The sequence below is a fragment of the Etheostoma cragini genome, chromosome 3, assembly GCF_013103735.1.
Source record: "Etheostoma cragini isolate CJK2018 chromosome 3, CSU_Ecrag_1.0, whole genome shotgun sequence".
NCBI lineage: Eukaryota > Metazoa > Chordata > Actinopteri > Perciformes > Percidae > Etheostoma > Etheostoma cragini.
In genome coordinates this window covers 6,829,180-6,842,669 of record NC_048409.1, presented here as the reverse complement: position 1 = coordinate 6,842,669, position 13,490 = coordinate 6,829,180, and the positions used below count along the sequence as shown (strand labels likewise).

At 40.5% G+C, this 13,490-nt stretch overlaps 1 protein-coding gene across 2 annotated transcripts in view; it reads left to right on the top strand.

Moving 5' to 3' along the window:
• The window catches only part of nxn (nucleoredoxin), a 62,591-nt gene that overhangs the window by 36,966 nt on the left and 12,135 nt on the right, over window positions 1–13,490 (top strand). For both annotated transcript variants that reach the window (XM_034867194.1, XM_034867196.1), the window contains exon 2: window positions 5,189–5,306. In XM_034867194.1, coding sequence (XP_034723085.1) covers window positions 5,189–5,306 — 118 coding nt within the window. The remainder of the gene's footprint in view (window positions 1–5,188; window positions 5,307–13,490) is intronic.

Sequence of the window (13,490 nt, the reverse complement as noted above, 5' to 3'; positions counted from 1 at the left end):
CCCCCCCCCCCCCCCCCCCCCCCCCCGCCTGCAGGCACTCTCAATAAAGGTCCCATCAAAGACAAATGCTGTTGTTGAACATGTCTTGTGGGAGGGGGACACACAAGCTTCCGTCTTCTGACAAATGGCTTGCTTTGCACACTAACAACCAACATCTATGGGAAGAAGCCATTGATCACCTGATTGTTATCTCCCCGGACAAATTGAAACATTTTATTTTATTTGAGAAAACCCCTCTTCCGGACACTTAAATCCAAACAAAATAGAACATGAGTTCATCTGTGCCCCTAAAATGGAAAACATTACTCAAAACTGTGCTGGAAACTGTGCCAATGAATTCCTTTTGGCATGAATAAAGGATTATATGGGGAACATTTTTGCCTGATAATAAATACCATTGAGAATTCCTGCGTAGGTTAAATTAAATTCCACAAATCCACTGTGAACAGTTTTAAATGGTTGATACTGTAAGTTGTTTATGTGGATGAAATGGAATGAATAGCTTGAACATTTAGTTAAAGCCCTCCTTTTTTCAAGATAAGAATTGGATTATCATGTTTAGTCCCACATATAATATAGATAAAGGACTGTGCTGCTATAAGCACCACGGCAGGGTACCTCTCAGTTCTCTGTTGTAATGGGCTGACTTTCCTTTGTAGAGGCACTGTTATAAGGACGCAGCGATGGGAGCATCCAGCAGATGCTTCAGGCCTAACTGGCCCAGTGAAAGCAGATCTGTGAGGAGATGGGACTGGAACAATGATAGGTGGATTGGGCACGTTGTGATGCCATTTTTCCACTCTAGTTCTCTCAACGGGGTGACACACACACACACACCACACCAGAGCCACTGCAGAGATCCACCAGTTACTGACAGAGGTTGAATTTGACTGCAGGCTGGAAGGGGATTCAAAAGTGACGGGGTCAAAAATGGAAGCAGATGTGTACAGATTCCAAACGCTGAGACCTCAAATGTGTTGGGGCTTCTCTACGTAAGCTAACCTCCTTTTTTTTAAAGAGCAGAATGTTGCCATAAAGTTCAACAGTGCAAAGAGGCATGAAATTGATCACCACGCATGACATTTTACATGGAACTGTGGATTTCTCTGGACGGGGTTGGTTTCCCTCCTTTTTTTTTTCTTGCCCATTTGCAGTCCAGAATATACAGGCACAATATGCCATCATATAGGCAATGATCCCATGAAAAGAAATTTAGCTACATCTTAAAAGAATCAGCATTGTCTTTGATCACTGGGGAGATACGATTTTCAACCTTGTTACGTCCATGTACGCTCATCTTCTGGCCCCACCATGGGCTGATTTTCAGCTCTTCTTCTGGATATAGATCCGCAGCCATGCATGATCCAATTAGCATGATGAGCACCAGGCGCATTGTGAGCCTAATGTTTGCATGTCCAAGAGAGTTAATGGATTGCTAGTATGGATTTCCAGCTCTCCCTGGGGTCTTAACACTCGTGGGCTCTCTGTAGAGGTTATTGGCATCCTTAAACCGGTGTGTAACTTTATAGCCCGGCCTTCTGCTCGGCTATATAGTTACACATTCTCTTGATCTGATATTGATCATGAATAGAGGCGCTCTTAGAGAAAGCCGGGAATAGCAACATGCCATCATGCAAATAAACTAGTGACTGCTCCGTTGGACAGAATGTTTCGTATTTCTCCAACATAATTATTTCATAAATTGGAAAAGACAACAGTTCGGGGTGCAAATAACTGATTACATGGTTAATCTGTAAAATAAATGTAAATGTAAATGTGCTGTATTTATATAGCGCTTTTCTAGTCTTAACAACTACTCAAAGCGCTTTTACATCATACAGGAAACATTCACCATTCACACACATTCATACACTGTGGCCGAGGCTGCCGTACAAGGTGCCACCTGCTCATCAGATATACACTCACACACATTCACACTCCGATGCGCAGCAACTAGGGGTTCAGTGTCTTACCCAAGGACACTTTGACATGGGACTGCAGGGCCAGGGATTGAACCCCCAACCTTCCGATTGGCAGGCAACCACTCTACCACTGAGCCACAGCCGCCAAAATATGTTCTTAATGGATCTTTTTGTTAAGAAAATGAGGGAAAATAACAGTCCTTATACAGTTTCCTTCATTCCAAGGTGACATCTTCAAATGTTTTTTGGAATGAAGCTGCAGCCGGTTAGCTTAGCATAAAGACTGGAGACGGGGTAAAAGCTAGCCTGGCTCTGTCTAAAGGTAACAAAATCCACCTACTAGCACCTTTTAAAGCTTATTAATTACTGTGTTGTAACTCGTCTGTTTAAAACATACAAAAAGCTAAGCTAGCCGGCTGCTGGCTGTAGCTTCATATTTGTTGTACAAATGAGAGTGGTAACGGCTTTCTCTGAACTCTCAGCAAGAAAGCAACTAAGTGTACTTCCCCCAACTATTTCATTAGTTAATCTTCTCAGTTTTACATACAGCAGCACATAAGAAATGACTAACAAAACGAGTCCTGTCACAGACTATTAAAACCTACCAAGATCACAAAAACATCCTTTACACCAATTTTACAAGACAGATGTATTTTCTCAAGCCAAGGGATGAATGCAGATTTGACAGTATGATTTGTGTGTTTTTTAGTACAATGTCGCATTCTGTAATCATTGTCTCAGCTATAATAGACAGCCTGAGGCTCTCGACAATAAAACAGTGTTTTGGGGAAACTGGATCACTGTGGCATGTGATCCTCATGTTTTTTATTCAGAAAACGAGGAAGACGCTGTTATTGTGAGAGCCATTGTCTTTGGTGTGTTGGAGAAAGAGTTTGGATTACAATGGAAACTTAACACTCGGCTGCGACGAATGTGAGAAACCCCCTTTTCCCCATGCACGATTAATTCTTTCGAGGTACTGAAATCCATTTGACGTTTCAGACTCCAGGACTTGTAGCTTTTCTAATCATAGAGGTCCTTTCATCCTAAAGGCATATCTAAAACCTCGAAGGACTTAGCATCAGGGGCTACTCTGATCTGCAGCCAAATCACCAGGCAGACATAATTCAACGATGCAGGAAATAAGTGGCACCGCAAAGAGGAGGTAGGAATTGGGTTCTGTTTCTGAAGTTGCTACACTGATCTCTCAGCTGATCTGGAACACTGGAACGACATAGAAAGCATTGGTACTTATCTTCTTCTACTTATAAAATAATTAAAGCACAGGACTTACTTTAAAAGATCTTCAAGGATGTACATTAACCTGTGGTGTGGTTCTTATTTTGATGCATGGTGCCTGCATGTTTTCAAAATCATGACATTTTAGTGCAAGTGCAGAAAACATCACACTATCATTCTGCTTTTTTTTCCTTTTCTCTTGTGGCCGTCTCACACTCTTTCGTCTAAATCCGGCTCTCAATCTCACATCATCAGCCCCTGGATGACTGCAGCAGGCGGCTGAGTGAAATGGGTGCAGTTGCACAGATTCAGTGTCAGGCACGCTAGCTCTCGGAGACAGTCCCAGTTAATGCCCCTAAACCCCTTCAATTTGTGAGCCGAGATTGAGTTTCCAAGAGCAGCATGGAGTGTGTGGTAAAACTGTTGACTGTGGCAGACACTGAAGTTTGCTTTTGAGGGACTTCCAGACCAACATTGACGGGAGGCTCCGGGTTGTCTTGTCCATGGGACGGACCATCTGACCTGCTGTTAGAAAGGGCCATCAGTTGACCTCTGGCAAGTGTGTGACAATATTTGTGCGAATAGGAGACACACAATAGGAGTAAAACACTTACCGTGCACTAGTCCTGCACAATTTGGGGAAAAATATGAATATTGTTTTTGCTCAGACTTGATATGATTCTCTGCCACAATTTGTTTGACCATGACATAACCAACTGGCAGTACCAAACAAAGGTTAGTTTTGCATTTTATTAGTTTTTATTTAGTTTTGACTTTGTTTTCAAATTCAGTTCAATACATTTTAAAAACGTATTGTGTAATAACTCAACAAAAACATCATACAATTTTATAACAACACCAGTACAAACAATGTATACATGATGATGCGCGCACATATGTAAACGGTCAAATTTTATTTGGTACTGCCAATTTGTTTTGTTTTGTCATGGTTCATGTGTGCACTACTTCATGTGTCCTACTCCTTCAGCATCCAGACAACACAAATACCGGGTACTTAGATGTTGGACTGAATACAGTGTTAAATTTGTTTTTTTGGCAAAGATGAAATCACTTTTTTTATGTTTTGTTTTTTTATACATACTGCAAAGTCATGTAAGGCATTTTAACTCAACATTCAATAGAAATGAACCAGAAGAATATGAGTCAAATAAGACAGACCCACTGACGCTATAGTCTTCTGGAAATGTTTCTCTCTTTTGCTCTCCTGTCTGAATTTTCTGATTTGGCGTACATGCATCCAGGGATCCTCTTCTTGTTCTTCTGCGCTTGCTGAAGCAGCAACATTGCACAGCGCCGATTGCCGCTCTTTACAAGCCACAGGCTATTTTCTATTCACAGTGTAGGACTCTTCTCTCTGATATGGAAAGTGAGTCTCAGATATGTGAAATCCTTGATCTCCTCTTTGATGTTAAGGAACACACTGATTGCTGAACTCTATAAATAGTGTCAGTTCATGCACAGATTTCAAGATATATAGGATCCTTTTTGACTTTATGAGGCCATATTCTTAGCAACTCATTTATTATGATTAAATTCAAGGCCAAAAGCGCTCATAAATGCCTACAGAGGCTTGGCTTGTCTATCCAAGAAGCTCCAATAATTCACAGTGCTCAACACTTGCTATTACTATTATTCATGACACAGCGGGGACAGCATGAGTTTGCTCTTGTTCAGCCTCTTTTAAAGTGCAGTAGTGTGCTTCTCACCCTCTGCTAATTCACCTCGGGGCTGACTGCACTCATTCTACCTCCTAGTCTCCCGAGTCTCTTTTAAACAGAGAGGGAAGTTGTCCTATAAAATACCTATAGTGCTCTGTTTACATTTGTTTCGTTTAAACTGCAGTATTTTAGGTGAACCCGCTGCTCTGCGTAACTGCACTTAAGCCATGATTTTAGACTGGGTTAAATAGTTTTCCAGCTCTGAAATTGAAATAAATAATAACAAGTTTCCATCAAGGTTTTTTTTCTTTCTTTTTCCAACCTCTCCTCGTCTTTTTCTCTCCACAGATGAAGCTGTGGAACAAATACAAAGTAACTAGTATCCCATCTCTGGTGTTTGTGGACGCAGCCACGGGGAAGGTGGTGTGTCGAAATGGTCTACTGGTGGTCAGAGATGACCCTAAAGGTGAGATTGGCAGACTCCACGGTCACACACACACACATGCATTTGTGGTATATTATTAGGGAAGAAAGCACGTTGATAATTACTTTTATCACCTGACCCCAAGCTCTTAATCCTCTTTATTAAATGATTAACCCCACCCACCAACCAGCCTTTCAGCCCTAAAAATATCAGTGAAATTAGGTCATAGGAAGACATTTGAGGGTCAAAAGGACAGAACAACATGGATCAATTTCTCACACTCGTCTGTCAAACCTGTGTTACTCTGAATTCTTGGTGGGGAGCATTCTTCAGAGTCTCTGGGTAAAAGATAGGATACTTCCTCTCCTTGAATATTCTATTTAATCAACACCATCCAGACTTTAAAAAAGTGAAATTGCGCACCCATCCCTCTGGGTTCACAGCAGATGTTCCATCTTACACCTGTCCCAAATAAAACTGCACCAGGAAGGAAAATTCCCCCGAGGCAAGGGGGCATGATTGCACAACTTACATGTAGTAGAAAATGTGGATTTTGTGGATGTCTTCTTGCACATTTTCAATACGTGCATAAAAAAACGTACAGAAAGACGGCTAATAATACAGCAGGGCTGCTCGATCATGTAGGGGAGAGCCGGCACAATTGAAACCTGGGACGGACGAAACATTCCAGTTTTCTCAGAGTGCAATGATGATAGACAGACTTCCTTAGGTCAACACATACAGAATGTTAACCCACCAGGTAGGGGGAGTTGAATTTTCCCATGTTATCCTATGGAGATTGACGGGTTGTGGGGCGGTATTTGGATGTGCAGTGGTATAACCCATGTAAAAACCTAGTGAATTGACATTTTCCACAATAGAAACATTTAACCATATAAATGGAAAAACCTACTCTTCTAGCTATAAAAATGGCCAAATCATCCACAGTGCATGATATTTCAATAACTACCTCATACGAGCTTCAGGATGACGGCAATTAGTTGATAATAGACATTTACAAAGACGTATAGCCCTGCAACAATCCATCTAAAATAACACCTTTTGGAAATACCATCCATGATATACAGTAAAATATTAAAGTTTTGGGAAGTTCATATGGCTTAGACTCTATGTTTCATTTGCATGCCGTTTCATTCGTCTCGACCAGGAGGGACAGATGAAACATTACGGAAAATGCATTTTTCTGTATTTGACAGATGACAGGTGTAGGTTGCTACTGACAAAATATTAGCTTTCAGTGCAATATGACCGCTTTGTAAATTATTTTTAATTAAAAAGGGTTTCAACTGTCCCGGCTCGCCCCTAAACAATCTTTATCACGATTATTGTTGGTTAGTATAGAAATCAAAATTATTTAATGTGATTATTCATTAATTTTTGGAAAATGTGGCATTTAGTACATTTAAAAAAAACGTTGAAACAGTTAAACACCTCAACCGTGGAAAAACTCAACTGTCATTTCCAGTGTTTCCTCTGGAATATTTTTTCAGCTGCTGCGGGGGGCTGTCAACGGGCTTTTCTGCTAATGTTAGCTACCGACTGTTACCTTGAAACCATCCAGCAAATAGATGGTACCATAGGGAGGTTACCTGAAACCGTTTTTTAACGTCACCACTCATTTTACACGCAGTTTAACAACAAAACAAAATGCTGAGTTAACATTACTAGTTAAGTTTTTCATGTTGGTTTTTGTTGCACCCTCACTAACCTGGAAAGCGGTTTTAAAACAGTAGCTAACGTTAACCCACTAACTAGCTAGCTAACGTTAATACAGCGTGTTGGAGCAATACAGAGTCTCCTGCAGCGGGGAGGCAGAGGGACCACAGCGTTTGCTAACGTTAGCTTCTTGTCTCATCTGGGTTCTAATAAACAGTTAATTCATCAAATTCAGTGGCCACAATCCTATTTTCCAATAAACTGCAGCTGTCATATTTCAAGGGACCCGAATGTGCGGATGTCATGACGCGGCTTTCATTGCTGTTTGTCACTTTACCTAAGTGAAGAAGAAGAGCAGACGGCTCTGCAGAGTCGTGTAATTATGACTTTATGACTTCTCATAAACAGCTGAAGGAGTGGCGGTGCATGGTGTCCGTCAACATCAACATTATTTTTCCATTCAGAACACAAAACAAAAACTAAGTTTAATGCTAAATGAAATGTGTCTCTCAACTAGCATGAATGAGCAACTTACATGTAATAGAAAATGTTCATTAATATGCATTTTGATGTGGCATTTCTCCTCCACCTGTTTTTATAAACATTTTCAGTTTGGGCAAAAGAAACGGACTGACACTTAATGCAATCCTGCGGGTGATACTAAAATAATAACAATTCATACTTTGCACGTGACGTCACAACTACCTGGCGGGCAAGAACATCAGTCTCCTAGCAACAAAACATAGTAAGATAATCATCTTGCCAGGATGTCACCAGTTTTACTTTACAAGAGTTTGTGTTTTGAGGTGAAAAAGACATGCCAGTGCATCCAATTACAAAACAACTAAACGTAACAGACTAAGACACTCACAAATACCACACACGCACGCACACAGCAGGACCAGTAGGAGGAAACGTTAGCAAACGTTGGCGGGTAGCTAGCTAGTAATACTCACTTTTGCTTTGATCATGAAGAAATTGCTGTTTTTCACTTCCCATACGACAGCATCGTTAACCCATCCACTCTTGAAAAAAGATAGCTATCCATACTTTTGTAGTCTGTCATTTTGTTTTGCGGTTTAAGGATTCTCTGTAAGATAGATGTGAATATCTCCAAACTCCAAGTCTGGTAGAGACTTTGCCAGCTTCAAAGCAATGAAAATATTAGCAGTTGCTGTCTACTGTACGGATCACAAGTTCCTAGTATATTAATCTTTTCATGATATCTAATTTTAACATTTGGTGACATATGGTCTAAATAGTTGATTGATTGAAGGCCTAGAATTGGAAATCTGCAAGGCGGCATTCCTCTGGCTGGCCACTGTTGGTCACCATTTTCTCTGCGTTTCTTGCCCGCCAGGTATCCATGGTGATCACGTGACTGCAAAGTAGGAATTGGCGTAATAATCTAAATTTAATCTGCAACAGAATATTATATTACTTCAATTTAAGACACAACACAACACTCATTCTCTGTAATGTTGTTTACCAAATGCTCCCAGTTACCTGTTGTGCAGTGCCACATCATTCAGCATTTAGCTAAAACATTTTGCAATAACCCCCCCTCCCCCCATAATTATGGTTCTGCATGAATATTATAGTGTATGTCTCTTCCTCATCTGCAAACCCTATAATTTCTGCACTTTGAAGTGGAGACAGAGAATTAACGAGAATGATCTTGCATTCCTTTCCCTGTATGGGTACGTCCTCTGTGGCTGTGAAGATCTCAATATTTTCAAACGTTGCCTCTTCAGACCTCGTTAGGTCAGCGTGAAAAGAAAGTGCCGTTAGTCATGTGAGAAGGGAGAATACAGTGGTGTGAAAAAGTGTTTGCCCCCTTCCTCATTTCCTGTTCCTTTGCATGTTTGTCACACTTAAGTGTTTCGGAACATCAAACCAATTTAAACAATAGTCAAGGACAACACAAGTAAACACAAAATGCAATTTGTAAATGAAGGTGTTTATTATTAAAGGTGAAAAAAAATCCAAACCATCATGGCCCTGTGTGAAAAAGTGATTGCCCCCTAAACCTAATAACTGGTTGGGCCACCCTTAGCAGCAACAACTGCAACCAAACGTTTGCGATAACGTGCAATGAGGCTTTTACAGTGTCCTGGAGGAATGTTGGCCCACTCATCTTTGCAGAATTGTCCTAATTCAGTTACATTAGAGGGTTTTCGACCATAAACGGCCTTTTTAAGGTCATACCACAACATTTCAATAGGATTCAGGTCAGGACTTTGGCTAGGTCACTTCAAAGTCTTCATTTTGTTTTTCTTCAGCCATTCGGTGGTGGACTTGCTGGTGTGTTAAGGATCGTTGTCCTGCTGCAGAACCCAAGTTTGTTTCAGCTTGAGTACACGGACAGATGGTCGGACATTCTCCTTCAGGATCTCTTGGTAGACAGCAGAATTCATAGTTCCTTTTATCACTGCAAGTCTTCCAGGTCCTGAAGCAGCAAAACAGCCCCAGCTCATCACACTACCACCACCATATTTTACTGTTGGTATAATGTTCTTTTTATGAAATACAGTGTTCCTTCTACGCCAGATATACTTGGACACACAACTTCCAAAGAGTTCCACTTTTGTCGCAGCGGTCCACAGAATGTTGTCCCAAAAGTCTTGGGGATCATCAAGATGTGTTTGTTTGGGTTTTCTCCTTGGAACTCTGCCATGCAGGCCATTTTTGCCCAGTCTTTTCCTGATGGTGGAGGCATGAACGCTGACCTTAACTGAGGCAAGTGAGGTTTGCAGTTCTTTGGACGTTGTTGTGGGGTCTTTTGTGACCTCTTGGATGAGTCGTCGCTGCGCTCTTGGGGTAATTTTGGGCGGCCGGCCACTCCTGGGAAGGTTCACCACTGTTCCATGTCTTTGCCATTTGTGGATAATGGCTCTCACTGTGGTTCGCTGGATTCCCAAAGCTTTGGAAATGGCTTTATAACCCTCTCCAGACTGATAGATCTCAATTACTTTCTTTCTCAATTGTTCCTGAATTTCTTTGGGATTCGGCATGATGTGTAGCTTTTAAGGCTCTTCTGGTGGACCTTACTGTGTCAAGCAGCTCCTATTTAAGTGATGCCTTGATTGTGAACAGGTGTGGCAATAATCAGGCCTGGTTGTGGCTAGAGAAATTGAACTCAGGTGTGGACAACCACAGTTATAGTATGTTTTAACAAGGGGGGCAATCACTTTTTCACACAGGGCCATGATGGTTTGGATTTTTTTTCACCTTTAATAATAAACACCTTCATTTACAAATTGCATTTTGTGTTTACTTGTGTTGTCCTTGACTATTGTTTAAATTGGTTTGATGTTCCGAAACACTTAAGTGTGACAAACATGCAAAGGAACAGGAAATGAGGAAGGGGGCAAACACTTTTTCACACCACTGTAGCTACTCTATGGCAGCGCAGTGGTGAAGCAGAATGGATTTCACATGAGGATTGTGACATATTTCCCTGCCTGCCTGTTTAATGAAAGCCAGTCCAAGTCTGCAGAGTTATCCATTATCATTAACTGTTCTTCCAAAGTAGATGTGGCTGGAGAACACATGAATCTCAGGACTGAGTAGCAAATATGGGCACAGACATACTACCATGCCTTTATTTTCAGTTAATGCTTCACACTTACCAGGCTCACATTTTGGTTTTATTGTTCATTTTGATGTATTTTCCCATTCATATTTTTTTAGAGGCAGACTAAGAGCAATTCCTGATGTGAAATCAATTCAACTATGTTTAGTAATAGGAAAAGGCATTAAAGTTTGCCGTACGTTGAGACTGGGAGATCTCGAAACGATTCAGGGCCTTCTACCTTTCACTCTCAATGAAAAGCCTGACTTGAGTGGCGTCAGACTAGCCTTCAGCGTGAAGATGGAGTGCACTTTTACAATCAGGACAACAATAAAACGCTGTTTCAGTGCGGTGCAGACGTGTCATTCCTGCCTAATGAAGCCCTAGACAACCATGCTCCCATAAAGAGCCCATTATGGAACCAGCCTTACAAGGTTTTATTTATGATTGCCTCCTTTTTAATTCGGCTGTACCAAATGCATCTCTAGAGCTTGACGGGAACAATCAAGAGACCTTGAAAGAGAAATGAAAAGTGTGAAGGAAAGCGGGAGGGAAGTATTTCTGGCAACCTTCAGTTGCTTAAAAGGCATGGCTTTCAGTAGTCATTAAAACCATATTTTGAATCCGGTGTGTATTTCTAGTAGAATATGTGACAAGTAAAGTATTCATGGCAACCACATTATACTTTTTGTCATCTAACAGCCATGCCACAGATGGAAATGACGTCTCTGGTTTAGTGCTGCAATGATTAGTCGATCAATTGATTGGTCAGTTGACAAACAAATACTGCTATTGTTTCCTGTGTCTTCTAAAACCTTGAATTAAATATCTGTAGACAAAATAATTCATTTGAAGGCGTCACCTTGGATTAAGAGAAAACAATGAATCAAGAAATTATTGGACAGATTTATCAAATAAAATAATTCTTAGTTTTAGCCCCACTGTGGTTTTATAATTTACCTGACACACTTTTTTGAACTACTCTTGTTTTGTGGCTCGATGGATGTCCAGACTGAAATATTTCTATAATTATTGGATAAATTACAATGATAAACATTCATGTTCTCCTCGGGATAAATGGTAATAACTTTGGTCTCTACTGACTTTCATCAAGCGCCATCATCAGTTTAAATGTTTAATTTGTCAAATATCTTGGTTTCTGACCAAATACCTGGCAAACTAATGACATTCCCATCAGGTTTATTATTATTAACATGCTAAACTAATACAGTAACCATGGTAAACATTATACCTGCTAAATATCAGCATTTTTATGTTAGCATGCTGATGTTAGCATTTAGCTCAAAGCACTGCTTTGCCTTATGTATAGCTTCACAGAGCAGCTTGCCAAGCCTAGTCTTGTTGTTTTATCCAGGGTTTCCCCCAGTGTATTGAAAGTTGCCCCCCACCATGTTAATATTATCCTTTTAGACACATTTTTTTTTTAACTACAGTTACAGTGTGCGACTTGATTGGAAACTCAGACGTAGTCATATTTTCAAATCTCCAGTTAGCTTGTAACACTGACTTAAAATGCCCATATTACTAAAAATGGGATTGGGCTGTTATTTTATATCTCTGGGGATTCCAAACCCATACAAACTTGGAAAAAAAACTTTGCATGCTGTTTTGTTTTTAGTGAGATACAGTTTTCTGAATGTTTCCTGGTTTCAATCTCCTGTGAGCTGTTCAAAATCTGCTGAGATTTGAATAGCGCATGAGTCACGCGTCACTTTGCAACCAGTAGCATAAGATGCAGTACAGTAAAATGTACCTACTTAACAAAGTTGCTTCACTGCGGGCTACAAGTTGGCAAGGTTTTTAGTTGGATGGCGTTTTGAGCTAACGTTAGCAATCAAACAATCATGGTTGTCTCCCTCTGTTGCTAAAGCAAGTGTGATGTCTCACTCTGTTGCTAAAACGGAGACCCAAACACACAGGGTGAAAACGTGATCTGCACCAATAGCGGGACAACAAAAATATGGTGTTTTGGGGAAATTAAACTATGTAAACAGGTGATGGTCCTGATGGTTTTCGGGGACAGTCCCCAGTTTTGGTGACCGGTCCCCGGAAATGTCCCCGGTTTTCACTGTGACTGACTAACCCTAAATTGGAATGAAAGAAAGAAAACATTGACCAAACATAGTCTATAGTCGCACACTCTACACACGCAGGCTCAAGACCGCCAGAGCAAGCGCTGCTCAGAAAGGTTTGGGAATGCCATATTTTACAATGCTAAAATCAGTGAATATTTACATGGAGTCTGGTGGGTTTAGCGAACGCAATTTCGGACTTTGTTTTAAAAAAGGATATTAATCTTTAACAGAAAGGTCAACCTCCTTAGAAATCCTTTCCATAATGTTGTCAGACAATTATAATATTAATCTGAGTCTGTCAGTAGCGAAATTAGCATTTTTATGAACATAATAACAAGCTGCACAATAGTCCTATTAACTTACTTTGTAACTTGTTTTTCCCGCTGCCGACTGCAGCAATCTCATTTAATACTGGATCAATGTCAAAGGAAAATATTTCCTCAATAGTTTTTACTGTATTCGATTAATGAGCTGTTGCAGTAACAAGCCCAGGCTGAAGCAATAAAGCAAAAGCTGTCAGATAAATGTAGATCAGTAAACATTACAACATTTCCCTCTGAGGTGTAGTGGAGTACAAGTATGAAGTAGCAGCAGGTGTGATCCTCGGATCAGACCTTTTTAGGGGGACTAAGCCCCTACTTAGAATCTTTGCACACCCATTACTCTGTGAAATATCTCAAACTCTTCAGGAAACACATGCATCAGTACAACAAGTAATGAAGGTTTTGAAATTGCAACACAATTTCTACATGGTCTCCAAAATTATAATGTATTCATGTAAACTATGTCAGCACATACATTTTTTTAAATTGTTAGCCAGTGTATCCCACCATAATGATTAAATTGCCAGATTCCAGACAATCCCGCATCCCTATATAT